Source organism: Haliotis cracherodii, unplaced genomic scaffold, assembly GCF_022045235.1.
Source record: "Haliotis cracherodii isolate W230 unplaced genomic scaffold, xgHalCrac1.p SCAF_12, whole genome shotgun sequence".
Classification (NCBI taxonomy): domain Eukaryota; kingdom Metazoa; phylum Mollusca; class Gastropoda; order Lepetellida; family Haliotidae; genus Haliotis; species Haliotis cracherodii.
This window is the reverse complement of record NW_027266267.1, coordinates 3,142,619-3,161,001: the sequence shown is the minus strand read 5'-3', so window position 1 is coordinate 3,161,001 and position 18,383 is coordinate 3,142,619. Positions and strand designations below refer to the sequence as shown.

General features: G+C 43.5%; 1 protein-coding gene and 1 long non-coding RNA gene across 2 annotated transcripts; both read right to left on the bottom strand.

The window, feature by feature from the left end:
* Positions 1-577: 577 nt before the first annotated feature.
* LOC139458083 (mucin-2-like) lies at positions 578-9,469 on the bottom strand. Its single transcript, XM_071239390.1, has 3 exons — positions 8,302-9,469; positions 7,144-7,283; positions 578-878 (listed from the first exon to the last, which is right to left on the bottom strand). The coding sequence occupies exons 1-3, from the start codon at positions 9,467-9,469 to the stop codon at positions 732-734; spliced, it is 1,455 nt and encodes a 484-aa protein (XP_071095491.1). The 3' UTR covers positions 578-731.
* A 1,971-nt stretch (positions 9,470-11,440) lies between these two features.
* LOC139458127 (uncharacterized) lies at positions 11,441-14,353 on the bottom strand. Its single transcript, XR_011652655.1, has 3 exons — positions 14,227-14,353; positions 13,131-13,475; positions 11,441-11,510 (listed from the first exon to the last, which is right to left on the bottom strand). It is a non-coding gene; the product is annotated as an uncharacterized lncRNA (long non-coding RNA).
* Positions 14,354-18,383: the final 4,030 nt, after the last annotated feature.

Below are 18,383 nucleotides of genomic sequence, written 5' to 3'. Positions count from 1 at the left end.
GATCTAACAAGCCCTCCCTCAAGTCACACGACTCCTGGGAAACCTCCGACCGCCCAATCAAATTGAGGGATGTATGGACTCCTGTACCAATCAGATGTTAGCTTTATCAAACCTTTCGTCTTCAATAGTTGCGTCGATCCTTAGACAAGAAAGAAAACGGCCGTAAGTGTTTCCATTTGGAACTGCCTGGTTGTTTGCGAGATCGGACATGCTTTACAATCACGCGAATCAGTAGGTACAATTTGTCCGATTTCTATTTTATTATTCTTTTTGACAAGGACGTGCGAACATTTTGCTTGTTTGTTTGTTGTCTAACGCCGCTTTCAACAATATTCGAGCTACATGACGGAGGTCTGTAAATAATCGAGTCTGGACCAGACAATCCAGTGATTGAGATCATGATCATCTATCTAGGCAATCGGGATACGATGACAATCGTCACGCAAATCAGCGAGCCTGACCACCCGATGCCGTTAGTCGCATTTCACAAGCATTGGTGCTGAAGACCTCTTCTAATCCGGATCTTCATGCGGACACGAACAATTGTATTAGATACATTTGTACATGAACTGACACGACAAGATATGGAATAAAGTTCGCTGAAAATTAAACCAAAAGGTATTGGTGTCTGCGACAAACTGAATGATAGCTTTGTTAGGAACACATGTGTAAAGTTGATGATTGTCTTTTCTACACAAATCCTACAACGGATTCACCTGGACCTAGTCGCATCATTCATTTATGTAAACAGACACCTTCCAGGTGGCACCGCATTTCGTGCTGCTGTCGCCAAAACAAGCCTTGCTGCACGCTGAGTCTCCAAGCAGGGCGTGTCCACTTGTGTCAAGGGTACTTCCACACGAACAGTCCTTGCCTTTCTGGAAATAATACCTGACCTTTAATATAGGTTTGTAGAAATATATGGCATGGTGGTTTAAGGACTGTAACAGCCTGCGACCCACACTGTAGGGGTACGGTGGGGACCCAGGGATAGGTGGTCTGGGTCAAGGAACTGCCCATTATAATCTCATTGACCCTTCAGAAAATAAGAGATTGTCCACAACGGCTAAAACAAGACAAAGACTTGCATTATTAAAGTTGACTGGTTGTCAAGTACCCCGAAACACAGACACAAACATAGTCACACATAGACACACACGCTTAGAGACATACACACGTACATATAGAGAGAGAGACACACACCCAGACACAGACACACACAGACATACACAGAGACACACACAAACACACACATAGACATACACACATACACGCACAGACACACACAAATATACATACACAAAGACATATACACATACACACATACATACACACGGACATAAACAGATACACCGACATGCACATACACACACGGACATGCACAGACACACACATACAAACGGACACACACACATGGACATGCACAGGCACACACATACACACGGACATGCACAGACACACACATACACACGGACATACACACACGGACATACACAGACACACAGATACACACGGATATACACACACACATACACACGGAGATACACACACGTACATTCACAGATACACACATACACATGGACATGCACAGACACACACATACACACAGACATGCACATACACACACGGACATGCAAAGACACACACGAACATGCACAGACACACACATACACACGGACATGCACAGATACACAGACATGTACATACACACACGGGCATGCACAGACACACACATACACTCGGATATACACAGATACATAGACATATACATTCACACGGACATACACACACGGACATGCACACACACACACGGACATGCACAAACACACACATACACACGGACATACACACACATACACCCACGGACATACACAGACACATATACAGACACACACGGACATACACAGACATACACACGGATATACACAGATACACAGACACATATACAGACACACACGGACATACACAGACACACACGGACATACACAGACACACACGGACATACACAGACATACACCCGGATATACACAGATACACAGACACATATACAGACACACAGACATGCACATACACACACGGACATACACAGACACATATACAGACACACACGGACATACACATACACACACATACACACGGATATACACAGATACACACATACACAGACATGCACATACACACAGAGACATACACAGACACATATACAGACACACACAGACACACACATACACACAAACATACACAGACACACACAGACACACGGACATACACAGACACACACATACACACACAGACATACACAGACACATATACAGACACACACAGACATACACAGACACACACATACACACTGACATACACAAACACATATAAAGACACACACGGACATACACAGACACACATATACACACAGACATACACAGAGACACACATACACACGGACTTACACATACACATACATACACACGGACATACACAGATACACAGACATGCACATACACCCACGGATATACACAGACACACAAAGATATACACAGACACATATACAGACACACACGGACATACACAGACACACACATACACACACAGAGATACACAGACACATAAACAGACACACACGGACATACACAGACACACACATACACACGGACATACATAGATACACACATACACACGGACATACACAGACACATACATACACAAACAGAGATACACAGACACATAAACAGACACACACGGACATACACAGACACACACATACACACGGACATACACAGACACACACATACACACGGACATACACAGACACACACATACACACACAGAGATACACAGACACATAAACAGACACACACGGACATACACAGACACACACATACACACGGACATACATAGATACACACATACACACGGACATACACAGACACATACATACACAAACAGAGATACACAGACACATAAACAGACACACACGGACATACACAGACACACACATACACACTGACATACACAGACACACACATACACACGGACATACACAGACACACACATACACACACAGAGATACACAGACACATAAACAGACACACACGGACATACACAGACACACACATACACACGGACATACAGAGACACACACATACACAAACAGAGATACACAGACACATAAACAGACACACACGGACATACACAGACACACACATACACACGGACATACACAGACACACACATACACACGGACATACACAGACACACACATGCACACACAGATATACACAGACACATATACAGACACAAACGGACATACACAGACACACACATACACACGGACATACACAGACACACACATACACACGGACATACACAGACACACACATACACACACAGACATACACAGACACACACATACACATACAGACATACACAGACACATATACAGACATACACATATACACAGACACACACATACACACGGACATACACAGACACACACATACACACATATACGCTAACACACACACACACACACATACACACACACAGTTACAGACACACGCACACACACAGAAACATACACAGACATACAAACAGACCATCACAAAGACACATACACACGCAAACATAGACACAGACACACATAGACATAAAAAGTGACGCGCACATACATACACACATACACAAATACATACACACATACACACATACATACACGCATACATACACAGATACACACATACATACACACATACATACACACATACACACATACATACGCACATACACACATACACAGGCACATACACACATACACACAGGCACATACACGAATGCACAGGCACATACACACATATACATATACATACATATACGGACATATGGACACACACAGACACACAGACACCGACGGACACACAGACACACAGAGATACAATCACCAAGATTACGATAAGAAGGAAAACTTTCAGCTCCTCTCACACACATATACGCAAACGCCCACAGACACATACATACACACACACACACAGATACAAACATATGTACACAGACACATATATATATATATATACAAATATACACACAGACAATCACAAAGAGACACACATAAACAGACACACACAGGCATGCGCAGACACATACATACACATAGCCACACACACACAAACGGACACACAGACATACACACGTATGTAGGCACACACGGAACCAAACAAAGAAACACGTACATGAACAGATATACGCAGATATAGACAAAGACACACACATACATATACACACATACACAGACACATACAAATACACACACATGGATACTCGGACATACACAGACACATACATACAAGTCAGCTCCTCACACACACATACACACACACACACACAGACAGACACACAGACACACACACAGACACACACACACAGCCATACACAAACACAGACACACACAGACACACATAGAGACACAGACACACACACACACTCACAGACCCACACATACCGGGATTTGGAAGCTGTCATTGTGACAAATGCTTTATAGAAACGTGAATTCAATTACAAAAAAACGTACACACAGACAATCACAAAGACACACACATACATAGACAAGTACGCAGACATACACACAGTCACACACACATAAACAGACACACAGGCATACACACGTATGTAGGCACACACACAGAAACACACACATTAACAGACACACACGCAGACATAGAAACAGACACACACATATATACACACATACACAGACATATACAAATACACACACGGACACTCGGACATATACAGACGCACAGACACACACAGAGACATACACAGACACATACACAGACACGCACAGACGCATACACTATGAGTAGTCCTCTCACACACAAAGACAAATACAGAGACACAGACATAGACACACACAGAGACAAACACATAGAGATACAGCCACACACACAGGCACAGACACACAGGGACACAGACACAATCACAGAGACACAGCCACACACACACACAGGCACAGGCACAGATACTCACACAGACACAGACACACAGGGACACAGACACAATCACAGAGATACAGCCACTCACACACACAGGCACAGACACTCACACAGACACAGACACAATCACAGAGACACAGCCACACACACACAGACACTTGCAGACACCCAAACACACACTTATTTGGAAACTGTCATTGTGGCAAATGCTTTATGGAAACGTGAATGTGAATGACGTACACACAAACAATCTCTCTCTATCTCTCTCTCACACTCACACACAAACACACACACACAAAGACGCAGACACACACATACACACACACACACATATATACACAGACACACACGCAGACACACACATACACATACACAAACAAATACACTCAGACATGCACAGATACACACACAGACACAGAAAGAGAGCGAGAGACACACACAGGCACACAGACACACATACAGGCACACAAAGGCACATATTCTAAGAATAAGATAAGAAGGAAGCATGTCAGCATGTGAGTCACAGACACACACACACACAGACACAGGAACATACAGACACACACAGACAGAGACACACAAAGAGTCACAGTCACACACCGAGACACGGGGACACGGAGACACACATATACACAGCCACACACACACGCAGACACAGAGACACGCACAGAGACACTGCCACACACACAGAGAGACACGCACGCTCGCACTGCCACACACACACACACAAACACACACGCACGCACGCACGCACGCACTCACACGCACGCACGCACGCACGCACGCACGCACGCACACACACACACACACACGCGGACACCCAAACACACGGATTTAGAAGGTGTGATTGTGACAAATGCTTTATGGAAACGTTAATGAGAATGCATTCAATAAAAAAACCCAACTTTTCACGTAGTATTAATAAGGCCGAGATTTTGAAACGCTCGTAAAATCCACATTCGGCAACTGGAAATGATCGTGTCATTCCTTTATTCAGAATTCTTGGAAATACAAACTTGTGGTAATCAGATCCCCGCCTTAAGTGGACGAAGCTATGCAGCACTTATGTTATGTCTTATGTGACATCACAACTGCCGGGAATCACCGCACTGAGCATGTCCACATTATGTAGACGTGACGTCATCATGGCGGTATGACTTACTGTTCCTGTACACACCACGTGACCTGACCCTGGGGCAGAACAAGTCATGTCACCTCAGGTCTATTGTGCCCCGTTATTGTACCCCGTTATTGTGCCCCGTTAATGTTCCCCGTTGGTATGCCTCGTTATTGTACGCCGTGTTTGTGCTCCGTTATATTGCCCCATCATTGTGCCCCGTTATTGTGCCCCGTTGTTGTGCTCCGTTATTGTGCCCCATCATTGTGCCCCGTTGGTGTGCCCCGTTATTGTGCCCCATCAGTGTGCCCCGTTATTGTGCTCCGTTATTGTGGCCCATCAGTGTGCCCTATTATTGTTCCCCGTTATTGTGCCCCGTTAATGTTCCCCGTTGTTATGCCTCGTTATTGTACGCCGTTGTTGTGCTCCGTTATTGTGCCCCGTTGTTATGCCCCGTTATTCTTCAGTGCCATTGTGCCCTGCTTTTGTGATCCGTTATTGTGCCCCGTTATTGTTCCATGTTATTGTGCCCCGTTATAGTGTCCCGTTGTTGTGCTCCATTATTACTCACCGTTATTGTGCTGCGTTACTTTGCCCCGCTATTGTGCTCTGTTACTATGCCCCGTTATTGTGCCCCATAATTATTCACAGTTGTTGTGTTCCGTTACTGTGCCCCGTTATTGTGCCCCTTCACTGCGTCACATTATTATTCACCGTTATTGTGCTGCGTTACTGTGCCCAATCAATGTGCCCCGTTATTGTGCCCCATTGTTGTTGACCCTCATTGGTGCTCTGTTGTTGTGCCCCGTTATTGTGCCAACCATCATATTTCATGTCCCAAGATTCTGTTAAAAGAACGTCACTTCCGGAGCGTTGTGAACGCCATTAAAGGTACGTCTCTGAGTGTCGAGTATGCGTTGAAAGTATGTTTGTCTTTGCCTCTAGAATACGCAGTTTAAAGTATATTTGTCTCTGTGTGTAGAGTAAAGGTACGTTTGTTCCTGACGCTGTGCAAAGTCTAATTAACTGAAGGTAACTTACGTGGAGGGCGATGTAGGGTTTGCTGAGAGCCTGGCAATGAGCGGAGCACATAGGAATAGTCATGGCGTTACTTGAGATGTCGTTATCAGTGGGCAGGAGCCTGTCCTTGTTTGCCTGCTGGTAGCATCCCTGATACGCGTCTGCAGCAACAGATGAGGGTATCAATGTGACGATATCAAGAAGAGGACATCAATATTGTTTGTTTGTTGTTTAACATCGCACACAGCAATATTCCAGCTGTATGACGCGGTCTGTAAATACTCGAGTCTGGACCAGACAATCCAGTGTTTGACATCATGAGCATCGATATACGCAATTGGCATGCGGTGACATGCATCAACCAAGTCAGCGAGTCTGACTGCCCGATCCCGTTAGTCGCCTCTTACGACAAGCGTAGTCGCCTTTAACGACAAGCATGGGTTGCTGAAGATCAGTTCTACCCCGGATCTTCACGGATCGGTACATCAATCAAATAACAGGAAGAAGAGGGTATCAAGATGACAATATCAAGAAGACGATAACAATGTGACGATGTCAAGAAGACAATATCAAGTGGCAACGCAAATAGTGATCAAACTGTGTTTAACACAATTCGCAATTATCACTGGGCAAGCTTGTCTCTGTTGCTGAACAGGGTTGTCTCTGTTGCTGGGCATGCTTGTCTCTGTTACCGGACAAAGTTGTCTCTTTTACTGGACAAGATTGTCTGTGTAGCTGGATATGCTTGTCTGCTACACGTCCCTGGTATAAACGTTCTATATAAAGTGTCTTCGTCCATTTCGAGGGGGCACGGATGGCCCAGTCGTCTAAGGCACCGCAATTCGCTGTGCAGAGTTGCGTCCCTTAGGCACGCCAGAAACCTATGATTATGGGTTCGAATCCCGTTTCGCCCTGATTGGGTTTCTAGGTTTGTCAGCACCATACCCGTGCTTGTGGGTTTCACCGAAGTTGTAAACGTCTGAGACCTGCATCACTCCGGGCTTTCCTCCCACATTAAGCTGAAACACCTCGATATAACTGTTAAAAGCGGCGTTAAACCCAATTCACTCACTCACTAGTCAATATCGGACACCTGAAGAATTGTTCCACCGATCTGCTGTGACTGGGAATTGCTCGACTAAAAACAGTTTCTAACATCGAAAAAAAACCCTAGCTTACATGGTAATGCCGTAGTTGTTGTTGTGGTAGTAGTAGTTGTTGTTGTGGTGGTAGTTGTTGTTGTGGTAGTTGTCGTCGGCGTTGTTGTTGTGGTGGTAGTTGTTGTTGTGGTAGTTGTTGTCGGCGTTGTTGTAGGCGTTGTTGTAGGCGTTATAGTAGGCGTTGTAGTAGGCGTTGTTGTAGGCGTTGTAGTAGGCGTTGTAGTAGGCGTTGTTGTAGGCGTTGTAGTAGGCGTTGTAGTAGGCGTTGTTGTAGGCGTTGTTGTAGGCGTTGTAGTAGGCGTTGTTGCAGGCGTTGTAGTAGGCGTTGTTGTAGGCGTTGTTGTAGGCGTTGTAGTAGGCGTTGTTGTAGGCGTTGTTGTAGTAGGCGTTGTTGTAGGCGTTGTAGTAGGCGTTGTAGTAGGCGTTGTAGTAGACGTTGTTGTAGGCGCTGTTGTTGTAGGCGTTGTTGTAGGCGTTGTTGTAGGCGTTGTAGTATGCGTTGTTGTAGGCGTTGTTGTTGTAGGCGTTGTAGTAGGCGTTGTTGTAGGCGTTGTAGTAGGCGTTGTTGTAGGCGCTGTTGTAGGCGTTGTTGTAGGCGTTGTAGTAGGCGTTGTTGTAGGCGTTGTTGTAGTAGGCGTTGTTGTAGGCGTTGTATTAGGCGTTGTTGTAGGCGCTGTTGTAGGCGTTGTTGTAGGCGTTGTTGTAGGCGTTGTAGTAGGCGTTGTTGTAGGCGCTGTTGTAGGCGTTGTTGTAGGCGTTGTAGTAGGCGTTGTTGTAGGCGTTGTTGTAGTAGGCATTGTGGTAGGCGTTGTAGTAGGCGTTGTTGTAGGCGCTGTTGTAGGCGTTGTTGTAGGCGTTGTAGTAGGCGTTGTTGTAGGCGTTGTTGTAGTAGGCGTTGTTGTAGGCGTTGTAGTAGGCGTTGTAGTAGGCGTTGTAGTAGACGTTGTTGTTGTAGGCGTTGTTGTAGGCGTTGTAGTAGGCGTTGTTGTAGGCGTTGTTGTTGTAGGCGTTGTTGTTGTAGGCGTTGTAGTAGGCGTTGTAGTAGGCGTTGTTGTAGGCGCTGTTGTAGACGTTGTCGTAGTAGGCGCTGTTGTAGTAGTCGTAGGCGTTGTAGTAGGCGTTGTTATAGGCGCTGTTGTAGTAGTTGTTGTAGTAGCCGTTGTTGCAGGTGCTGATGTAGTAGGCATTAATGTGGGCGCCGTAGTTGTGGTAGGCGTGGTTACAGTCGTTGTAGTGAGTGTTGATGTAGACACAGTTAGTGCTGTCGTGATGATGGTTGATGGTTCAACAGTCTCAGATGTATTAGTTGTTGAAACGGGCGCAGATGTCGAGGCAGGTGCTGTAGTAGATGTGGCCGGAGGTGATTGTGCCACTGGGGCTGCCGGGGACTCTAGGCAGACAATACAGCATGTACAACACACTTGTCATTGTGCATCTTCTACAAGTCATTGTGCATCTTCTACAAGTCATTGTGCATCTTCTACAAGTCATTGTACATCTTCTACAAGTCATTGTGCATCTTCTACAAGTCATAATACATCTTCTACTAGTCATTGTACATCTTCTACTAGTCATTGTACATCTTCTACAAGTCAGTGTACGTACATCTTCTACAAGTCATTGTACATCTTCTACTAGTCATTGTACATCTTCTACAAGTCATTGTACATCTTCTACAAGTCATTGTACATCTTCTACAAGTCATTGTGCATCTTCTACAAGTCATAATACATCTTCTACTAGTCATTGTACATCTTCTACTAGTCATTGTACATCTTCTACAAGTCAGTGTACGTACATCTTCTACAAGTCATTGTACATCTTCTACAAGTCATTGTACATCTTCTACAAGTCATTGTACATCTTCTACTAGTCATTGTACATCTTCTACAAGTCATTGTACATCTACCAGTCATTGTACATGTACTAGTCATCGTACATCTTCTACAAGTCATTGTACATCTTCTACTAGTCATTGTACATCTTCTACAAGTCATTGTACATCTTTTACTAGTCATTGTACATCTTCTACAAGTCATTGTACATCTTCTACAAGTCATTGTACATCTTCTACAAGTCATTGTACATCTTCTACTAGTCATTGTACATCTACCAGTCATTGTACATCTACTAGTCATTGTACATCTTCTACAAGTCATTGTACATCTTCTACTAGTCATTGTACATCTACTAGTCATTGTACATCTTCTACTAGTCATTGTACATCTTCTACTAGTCATTGTGCATCTACCAGTCATTGTACATTTACTAGTCATTGTACATCTTCTACTAGTCATTGTACATCTTCTACAGTCTACAATAATTGCAGTTGGCGTCGCATATGAAATATACATACATTAACATAAGTCAAATGGTTTTTAATGATTTTATACAAGGAATAGTCCAAAGCATGGAGACCCCGGCGACATGTGGTCCTGTGTGCAGGTCACAATGGGGTTAAATGTAAATGCTAGTCGCGGAGAGTAGGTGGATGGGTGATCGTGATTGGCACGACTCGTGAGAGTTCCCATGACATCGGTCCTACCAAACACTCAAACAGGGAAGTGACGTAATTCGAGGTGTGTGTGAGTAGTCGGTGGGACGACATGGTCAACAGATGCAGACGTACGAGGAGCGAGATTAGTTATGTTAGTATGTACACGTGCGATAGTTTGTAAGATTTCTAATAAAATGTATAGAATGACGTCAGTGTACACCGTCGAATCTCATAGATCCCAGTCATTTCGCTGAAGGTGCAGTCTATAACAACGTAACGGACTGGATGTTACTCCTGCAAGTACGCCTATCGCCTTGTTGTTGTCCACCATGTTTTTCGGAAAGTCTTTGGTTCGATCCCGGCCGCGTCATAGCAAAAGACATTAAAAGATGGTCCTTGTTGTTACCCTGCCTGGTGGTCGGCATTAAGGGGCACTGCTTGGCACTCACAGAAGCTCGCAAGTACAACACAATACACACACGTCCTATATATGTGAAGGTATCCTTGCCGCGACGAATACCCCCATGTTACCTTTGAATCTTGGTCTGTCACCCGTTTTCTGTGTGTCAGCGACAGGTTTAACTAATGTCGTAAAACGGGAAACAAACAAATAAACAAACAAGCACACAAAACATACCTTTGGCGACACATATGTACCCCGCACCCCCTCGCACCGCCACGCAGAACTCGTTCATGTGACAGGAACGATGTCCACATACGTGCTGCCCCACCTACAACATTAAAACAACACTATGACAGTGTGTGTGTGTGTGTGTGTGTGTGTGTGTGTGTGTGTGTTTGAGCGTGTGTCTGTGTCAGTGACGTGTCTGTCTGTGTGTATCAGTGTGTGCGTGTCTGTGTGTGTATGTGTGTGTGTGTGTGTGTGTATTTGCTAATCAGTGTCTATGTGTGCGTGTATGTATCCGTGTATGTGTATGTTTGTGTGTGTCTGTGCGTATCAGTGTCTGTCCCTGTGTGTGTCTGTGCGTATCAGTGTCTGTCCCTGCGTGTGTCTGTGTGTATCAGTGTCTATGTGTCTATGTGTTGGTGAATGTATCCGTGTAATTGTATGTTTGTGTGTGCCTGTGTGTCCCTGCGTGTGTCTGTGTGTATCAGTGTCTATGTGTGCGTGTATGTATCCGTGTATGTTTGTGTGTGTCTGTGTGTATCAGTGTCTATGTGTCCCTGTGTCCTGTGTGTGTCTGTGCGTATCAGCGTGTGTCTCTATGTGTGTCTGTGCGTATCAGCGTGTGTCTCTATGTGTGTCTGTGTGTATCAGTGTGTGTCCCTGTGTGTGTCTGTGTGTATCAGTGTCTGTGTGTCTATGTGTGTGTGTATGTGTATGTGTGTATGTGTGTGTTTGTGTGTATCCGTGTGTGTATTTATTTGTGTGTCTGAGAGTCTGTGTGTGTGTGTGTGTGTTTGTGGGTATCTGTGTGTGTGTGTGTCTGTGGGTATCTGTGTGTGTGTAAGCTTGAGTGTGTATGTTTGTGTCATCAAGTGAGATGACACCGCGATCCATGAACTCACCTCCTACCTCCAGCATAGGCTGCTCCAGTGTCACGTCATCAAGTAAGATGACACCGCGATCCATGAACTCACCTCCTACCTCCAGCATAGGTTGCTCCAGTGTCACGTCATCAAGTGAGATGACACCGCGATCCATGAACTCACCTCCTACCTCCAGCATAGGTTGCTCCAGTGTCACGTCATCAAGTGAGATGACACCGCGATCCATGAACTCAACTCCTACCACCAGCATAGGTTGCTCCAGTGTCACGTCATCAAGTGAGATGACACCGCGATCCATGAACTCAACTCCTACCTCCAGCATAGGTTGCTCCAGAGATTTTTGACCAATATGATTGCTCAATATTTATTGAAAATAAAATCATTTTTAAAACAATAAATAGAGCGTTCGCCCGGATAGCGGAAGGTCAGAACCTCCCTCCCCGGCTGCATCATACCAAAAGACGTTAAAAAATGGTACTTGTTGTTACTCTGTCTGGCGCTCGGCATTAAGGGGCTAAAACAAGGACTGGTCGGCTCGGAGTCAGTATACTGTGTCTGAGTGGGGTATTCATGTTGCACTGCGGCATGGTATCTAAGTGTGCTAGCATTATAAGATCAGCGTCAGTCCAGTCCGGACTAGTACAAGCAGACACACACACACACACACGCACGCACGCACGCGCGCACGCACGTACACTGACACACACACACACACACACACACACACACACACACACAGAGGTACATGTGCGTCGCTAAATGTGAATTTATCTTGTACGACGTTAACCCCATTTCACCTCCCTTGAAAAAACAGGGACTGACTAAGATGTGTGACGTACCTGACACGTCTGTCCCCCGATCTGCATGTGCACGACGCCGGTGACATTCACCCTGTCGCCATGGTGTCCAAACACCGAGTTCAGCTCACAACGTCGTCCAGACACCTCCCAGTTGACGGACAAACATCTGCTGCTTCTCATACACAGTTGGAAGCACGTGCCTTCGTGCGACGCTCCCAGAACCAGGAACACGTGACCCATGAGCTTCGTGTTCTCCACCCTCTCCTCGATGCACGGGTCTGCACCTGTTGCACGTGTCAGCATCGCGCATACAATCACGGAGAGTCTGACGACCAACATGGCAGGAGGGTGGTCAGTGTGCGGCGACTGGTCCTGTGATTAAATCTGAAAAAGAAGAGACTAAACATTCACGGTTGTTGCTCACGAAGGAGTGCCACTTCCAGACCAACATCATCTATGACCTAACTGTATGTGTAAGGCCATTAAAGCTAATGCCACATATACATTATTGGTCGTACAATGTGTTTGTTTGTTTGTTGGTTGGTTGTGTAACGCCGCACTCTGCGATATTTCAGCTATATGACGGCGGCCCGTAAATAATCGAGTCTGGACCAGACTATCCAGTGATTGGCATCATGAGCATCGATCCACGCATTTGGGATACGATGACAAGCATCAACCAAGTCAGCAAGCCTGGCCACTCGATCCCGTTCGTTGCGTCTTAAGACAAGCACAGTCACATTTTACGGCAAGCATGGAGTTGCTGAAGACCTGTTCCATCCGGATCTTCTCGCGTGGTACAAACGGCACAAGTCTCCAGGAGATGTTCCCCATGGAGGGGACAGGGTCCTGACGGGAGGAGCCAGCTCCATGGGGGAGTGAGTGAGTTAAGTTACGATGTATAGTCACATCGGCAATGATTCAGCCATATCGTGACAAAATCAAGCTGTACAGAAACAATATATTAATATAGACTATAAAATATGTCGACAAAGGACAGTAAATGAACTAGAGTATCACAGCTATAGATATAAAACTAGTAAGTCACTATAAAACTTTGTCTATTCAGAACAATTGGCTAGAGATCACCAGCAACCAAAGTTAGGCCACCACACAAGGGACAACGGGGACTTACGGTACATCTGCTTCCTGCGTGGTACCCCAGTTTAAGCCAAAGCAATTAAACTTAAAATCCAAAACGTATTCCAGGTCTATGGTCCCCAGCGTGAAACACACACACGTTATAGAGTTCCTCCTCACACGGGTTACACCTGACGCAGCCGCTCCATATTGAACCAACACTTCATCGAGGAACATTAAGAACTCGCACGGAAACCACTATTTGCATATACGTCAGGGAACAGGATCAATACATCCCTCCCATCCTTACGTTAACCTCAGGTTAACCACAGAATCCAACCCCCAGCGCAGACGATTGTGTTGTGGTTGAACTGTGGTATAGCTCATTAAACCGAACACACCCCACACTAAGTACACGTGAACTGCACATCAATATAAATACCCGGGACTTGACTCGCTCGTCATTGATCATGCTGGCGTAGGTAGAACTGTATACATGAATATAATTGCCTCACGATTCTTCGATTAGTGGAATATAAACAAAACCTGAATGTCAAAGTTTCCTTTGTCATTTGACAAGACCTCTGTGTATGTGAATATATTGGTAACACGTCGATATGGTTATTCTCGTGTGCCTCGTTAAGAAATCTAGCGGAATAGGTGACAATGGAGGTCGTTCGCCACAGATTTATGTGACACTCGTGGCCTCATGTTTCACACAAAAAACTAACTGCTGACCAGGACTTTGCTGTTCTCTACATACTAGTGGAAACCAGTGCCACGGCATTGTAGGTCGTCTGGATAGGCAGCCAACAGTAATTTGTTTAACATATCAGCAAAGAAAGACACGCACCAAAAGTTGCTGTCAACATTGCGTCGTCTGCATGAAAACAGAGGATAAAGGTATTGACACATATAACAAGTAACTACATTACTGTAAAGTTTTTTTTAAATATGCAAGAAGAAATGTAGTTTTATACAACCTTGTTTCAACAGCTATAGTCACTTTCATCAAAGCTTCAATTCTGATGGGGGACGGCCTGGTAGCCTTGTTGTTAAAGCGTTTGCTCGTCACGCCGCAGACCTGAGTTCGATTCCCGACAAGGGTACAATGTGTGAAGCCCATTTCTGGTGTCCCCCGCCGTGATATTGCTGGAATATTGCTAAAAGCGGCGTAAAACCATATTCACTCAATTCTGATGCTTGTATGAATACCTTCTAAGGAGAATATATATTTTAAAATTCTAATGATTTGAACAAGATATTGCCATCATAAAGATAAACATGCATGCCAATTTTAGCTTCATCAGTTATGGAGAATACGTTACATAGCCAAATTTGCATTTTGAGAGAATTAAAGAGCACATAAGTCCATATAGACCAACGATGACTGAGTAAGTTCTTTCGTCAGCTAGTCGGCCGTGCCGGTCGTGTTGAGAATATTTGATTCCAATCACTGTAACAAATTCAGATGTCATTATTGATGGCAGCCGGCAGGGATAGTTTTAGCTTCATTGGTCCAATGCCTTGTGGGGAGAAGGTGTTTGATTGTGATTGTAAAAGCAAGGTGAAAAAACATCCCAATTTAACATATCGCGACACACGGACCACATGTGGTGATCCCGAACCGCTATAAACTCTTCGTGCTTTGTTGTACATTTTAAGTTTCACTGCATGTGATCCGTTTTGTTGATCAATATTGATATTATTTTCTTTTAACTCATTTCCATCAAGTAGCGAGGGAACGCATATAGAAACTTTTGTCGTTCCTTAATACATACCACGTGACCCGCCAAGAGAAGAGGGAACTTATGGGTGCTAGGATACAATTGTGATGTGACGTCATCAAGAGAGATGTTTGACGTCAACTTATACTTCTCCAAAAATCCCATGTTTGCGGACATTTAAAAAAGATATCGTACTTTTTTCTCGTTAGGTCGTAATGAAATAAACAATTATTTTAAAGCATTTCACCATACATGTCTACTTTCAAATAATCAGACATTCTAAAAACTAATCTAAAAACTGCAATTATGACATAAACGGTAATAGGCCTGAAAATGGGAATTTGCAGAAAATGTGTCTAAATATTGAATGCCATGTTACTCAGTAATACAAATTAATTGAAGCTTTTCAAATGTATTTTTGTGGTCCTACGATACTGCAACAAATGTTATATTTGGGATAACACTTTCTTAGTAAAGTGCAGATTCTCGTACTTTTGCAATACTCTAAAATATAGTAAGAAGTCAAAATGTGATTTTTCAACCATAAGGTTCGTTATCACATGGTTGGTCACTCATATAACATGAAGGGTTAATCAATGACATACGGTATTATTCATGTTACTAACAAAAGGCGACTTGTTATGGATATGTATCGCCACGTGAACGGAGCTAATGTGCATAAGCTATTCAATAAAATAGTGAATGAGTTGGATTTCACGCCGCTTTGAACAGCATTCCGGTTATATCACGGCGTTTCAATTAAATAAACAGACAGACAGACAGACAGACAGTTTATGATTCCGGGTGAAACACAGAATCAGCATGGCTCATATCAGGATTTCCAGAGTATAGCAGATTTGTCATTAGTTGACGGTCTTTAAAAATACCTTGCAACATGGGGAGAAATGTATACCTTAAATGGGAATACGTTTCACATATAAGTAAGACATGGCATTCATCCTCTACTTCTCCGGATGAACAGTTTGTACAAATAGAGTTCACAATATCACCGTCTTTGGACCTGCGACATACAGTTACATTAAAATTGTGCAAAGAATTTCTAAGTTTACAATATGCTCTGATTAAACTTTTATTGTTTGAACTAAGTTAAATATAGTTCAGTTTGTAACAATGATATTACTTTGCTGAAATTGCTAAGATAATGTGATTCAGAAATACTTTTGTGCCACTGTTGAAAAAATATATCCTTTAGTCTTTGCTTAAATGAATATAAAAATAACTGTGGATCTCCAACATCTTGGGAAATCCATACATATGAAAAGCCACTAACAAATAATAGATTTCTCACATATGAACATCTGAACATCTGAACCCCATTTTGTACCATTAGCATCCAGTACCTTTAACATTTTGTAACTTAATCCAATACTTAATTATCCTGAATTGGCTGGCTACAAAAATATTACTCCAGCCTGTTTCGCCTAATCTACCAACACCTCGAAAACATTTGAAGTATGAAGCATGCATTTTTTCAATTGCAGCGTAATACTTAGCACCCCATATTTCAGAACCATATACAAGTATAGGCATCATCCTGCCTTACGAAATGGTACATGCTGTGAAAAAAGACACACAACTATTTTCCTGAATAAATTATGAAGAAGCATAATGTCTATCGACGCCTGAACAGCTAATTGATTACAAGCCATAGACCATGACAATCTAGAGGAAAACATAAGACTCAAGGCAAATGAACCAAGAAACCACTTTTCATGTTTTGCAACAATACCACCTTTTCTAAAAACTACAACATTGGTTTTATTTAGATTTAGTTCAAGACTCCATTTTGAACAATAACTCTGTAACACATTTACCTATGTAACACATATTACATCATCAGCAAAGAGAAGAAGCATCATGTCCATTTTTTCTTGACTTATAAATATACCATGTTGGCAACTATTTTTCAGCTCTATAGCAAGTTCATTTATGAAAAACATAAACAACAATGGACTAAAAACTTTACCTTGTCGTGAACCTGAGGATGTTGTAAAGCAGTTCATAATTGAACTTTATACATGCGCTGACTGATGCATACATCTTTTTTTAAAAGTACAGACATTTTACCATGACAGCCCTGTGTAATAAATTGGCGCTATATGGCAGAAGTAATGCCGATTCGACGTTAATTTTAACACTCACTCAGTAATAAGTAAATACATCAAAATTTTCCTATTAACATAGTCAATATAACATAGTTTATAGAAAATCAAGAAACACACAACAAAATCGACCTCTGGTTTTGTACAAATAGTTAGAACAAAGAGCTTGTGAAACAAACAAATAATCAACAGTAGAGTTATTCGGTCGGAACCCTGCTTGAGACTCGGACAGTAAATCATTAACTTCCATCCATATTCTTAAACGATTTTCTATGATTGACTTGAATGTCCCCCCCCCCCCCCCCCCCACGCACACACACACACACCACCCCCAACCCCACCCACCCACCCACCCAACCCCC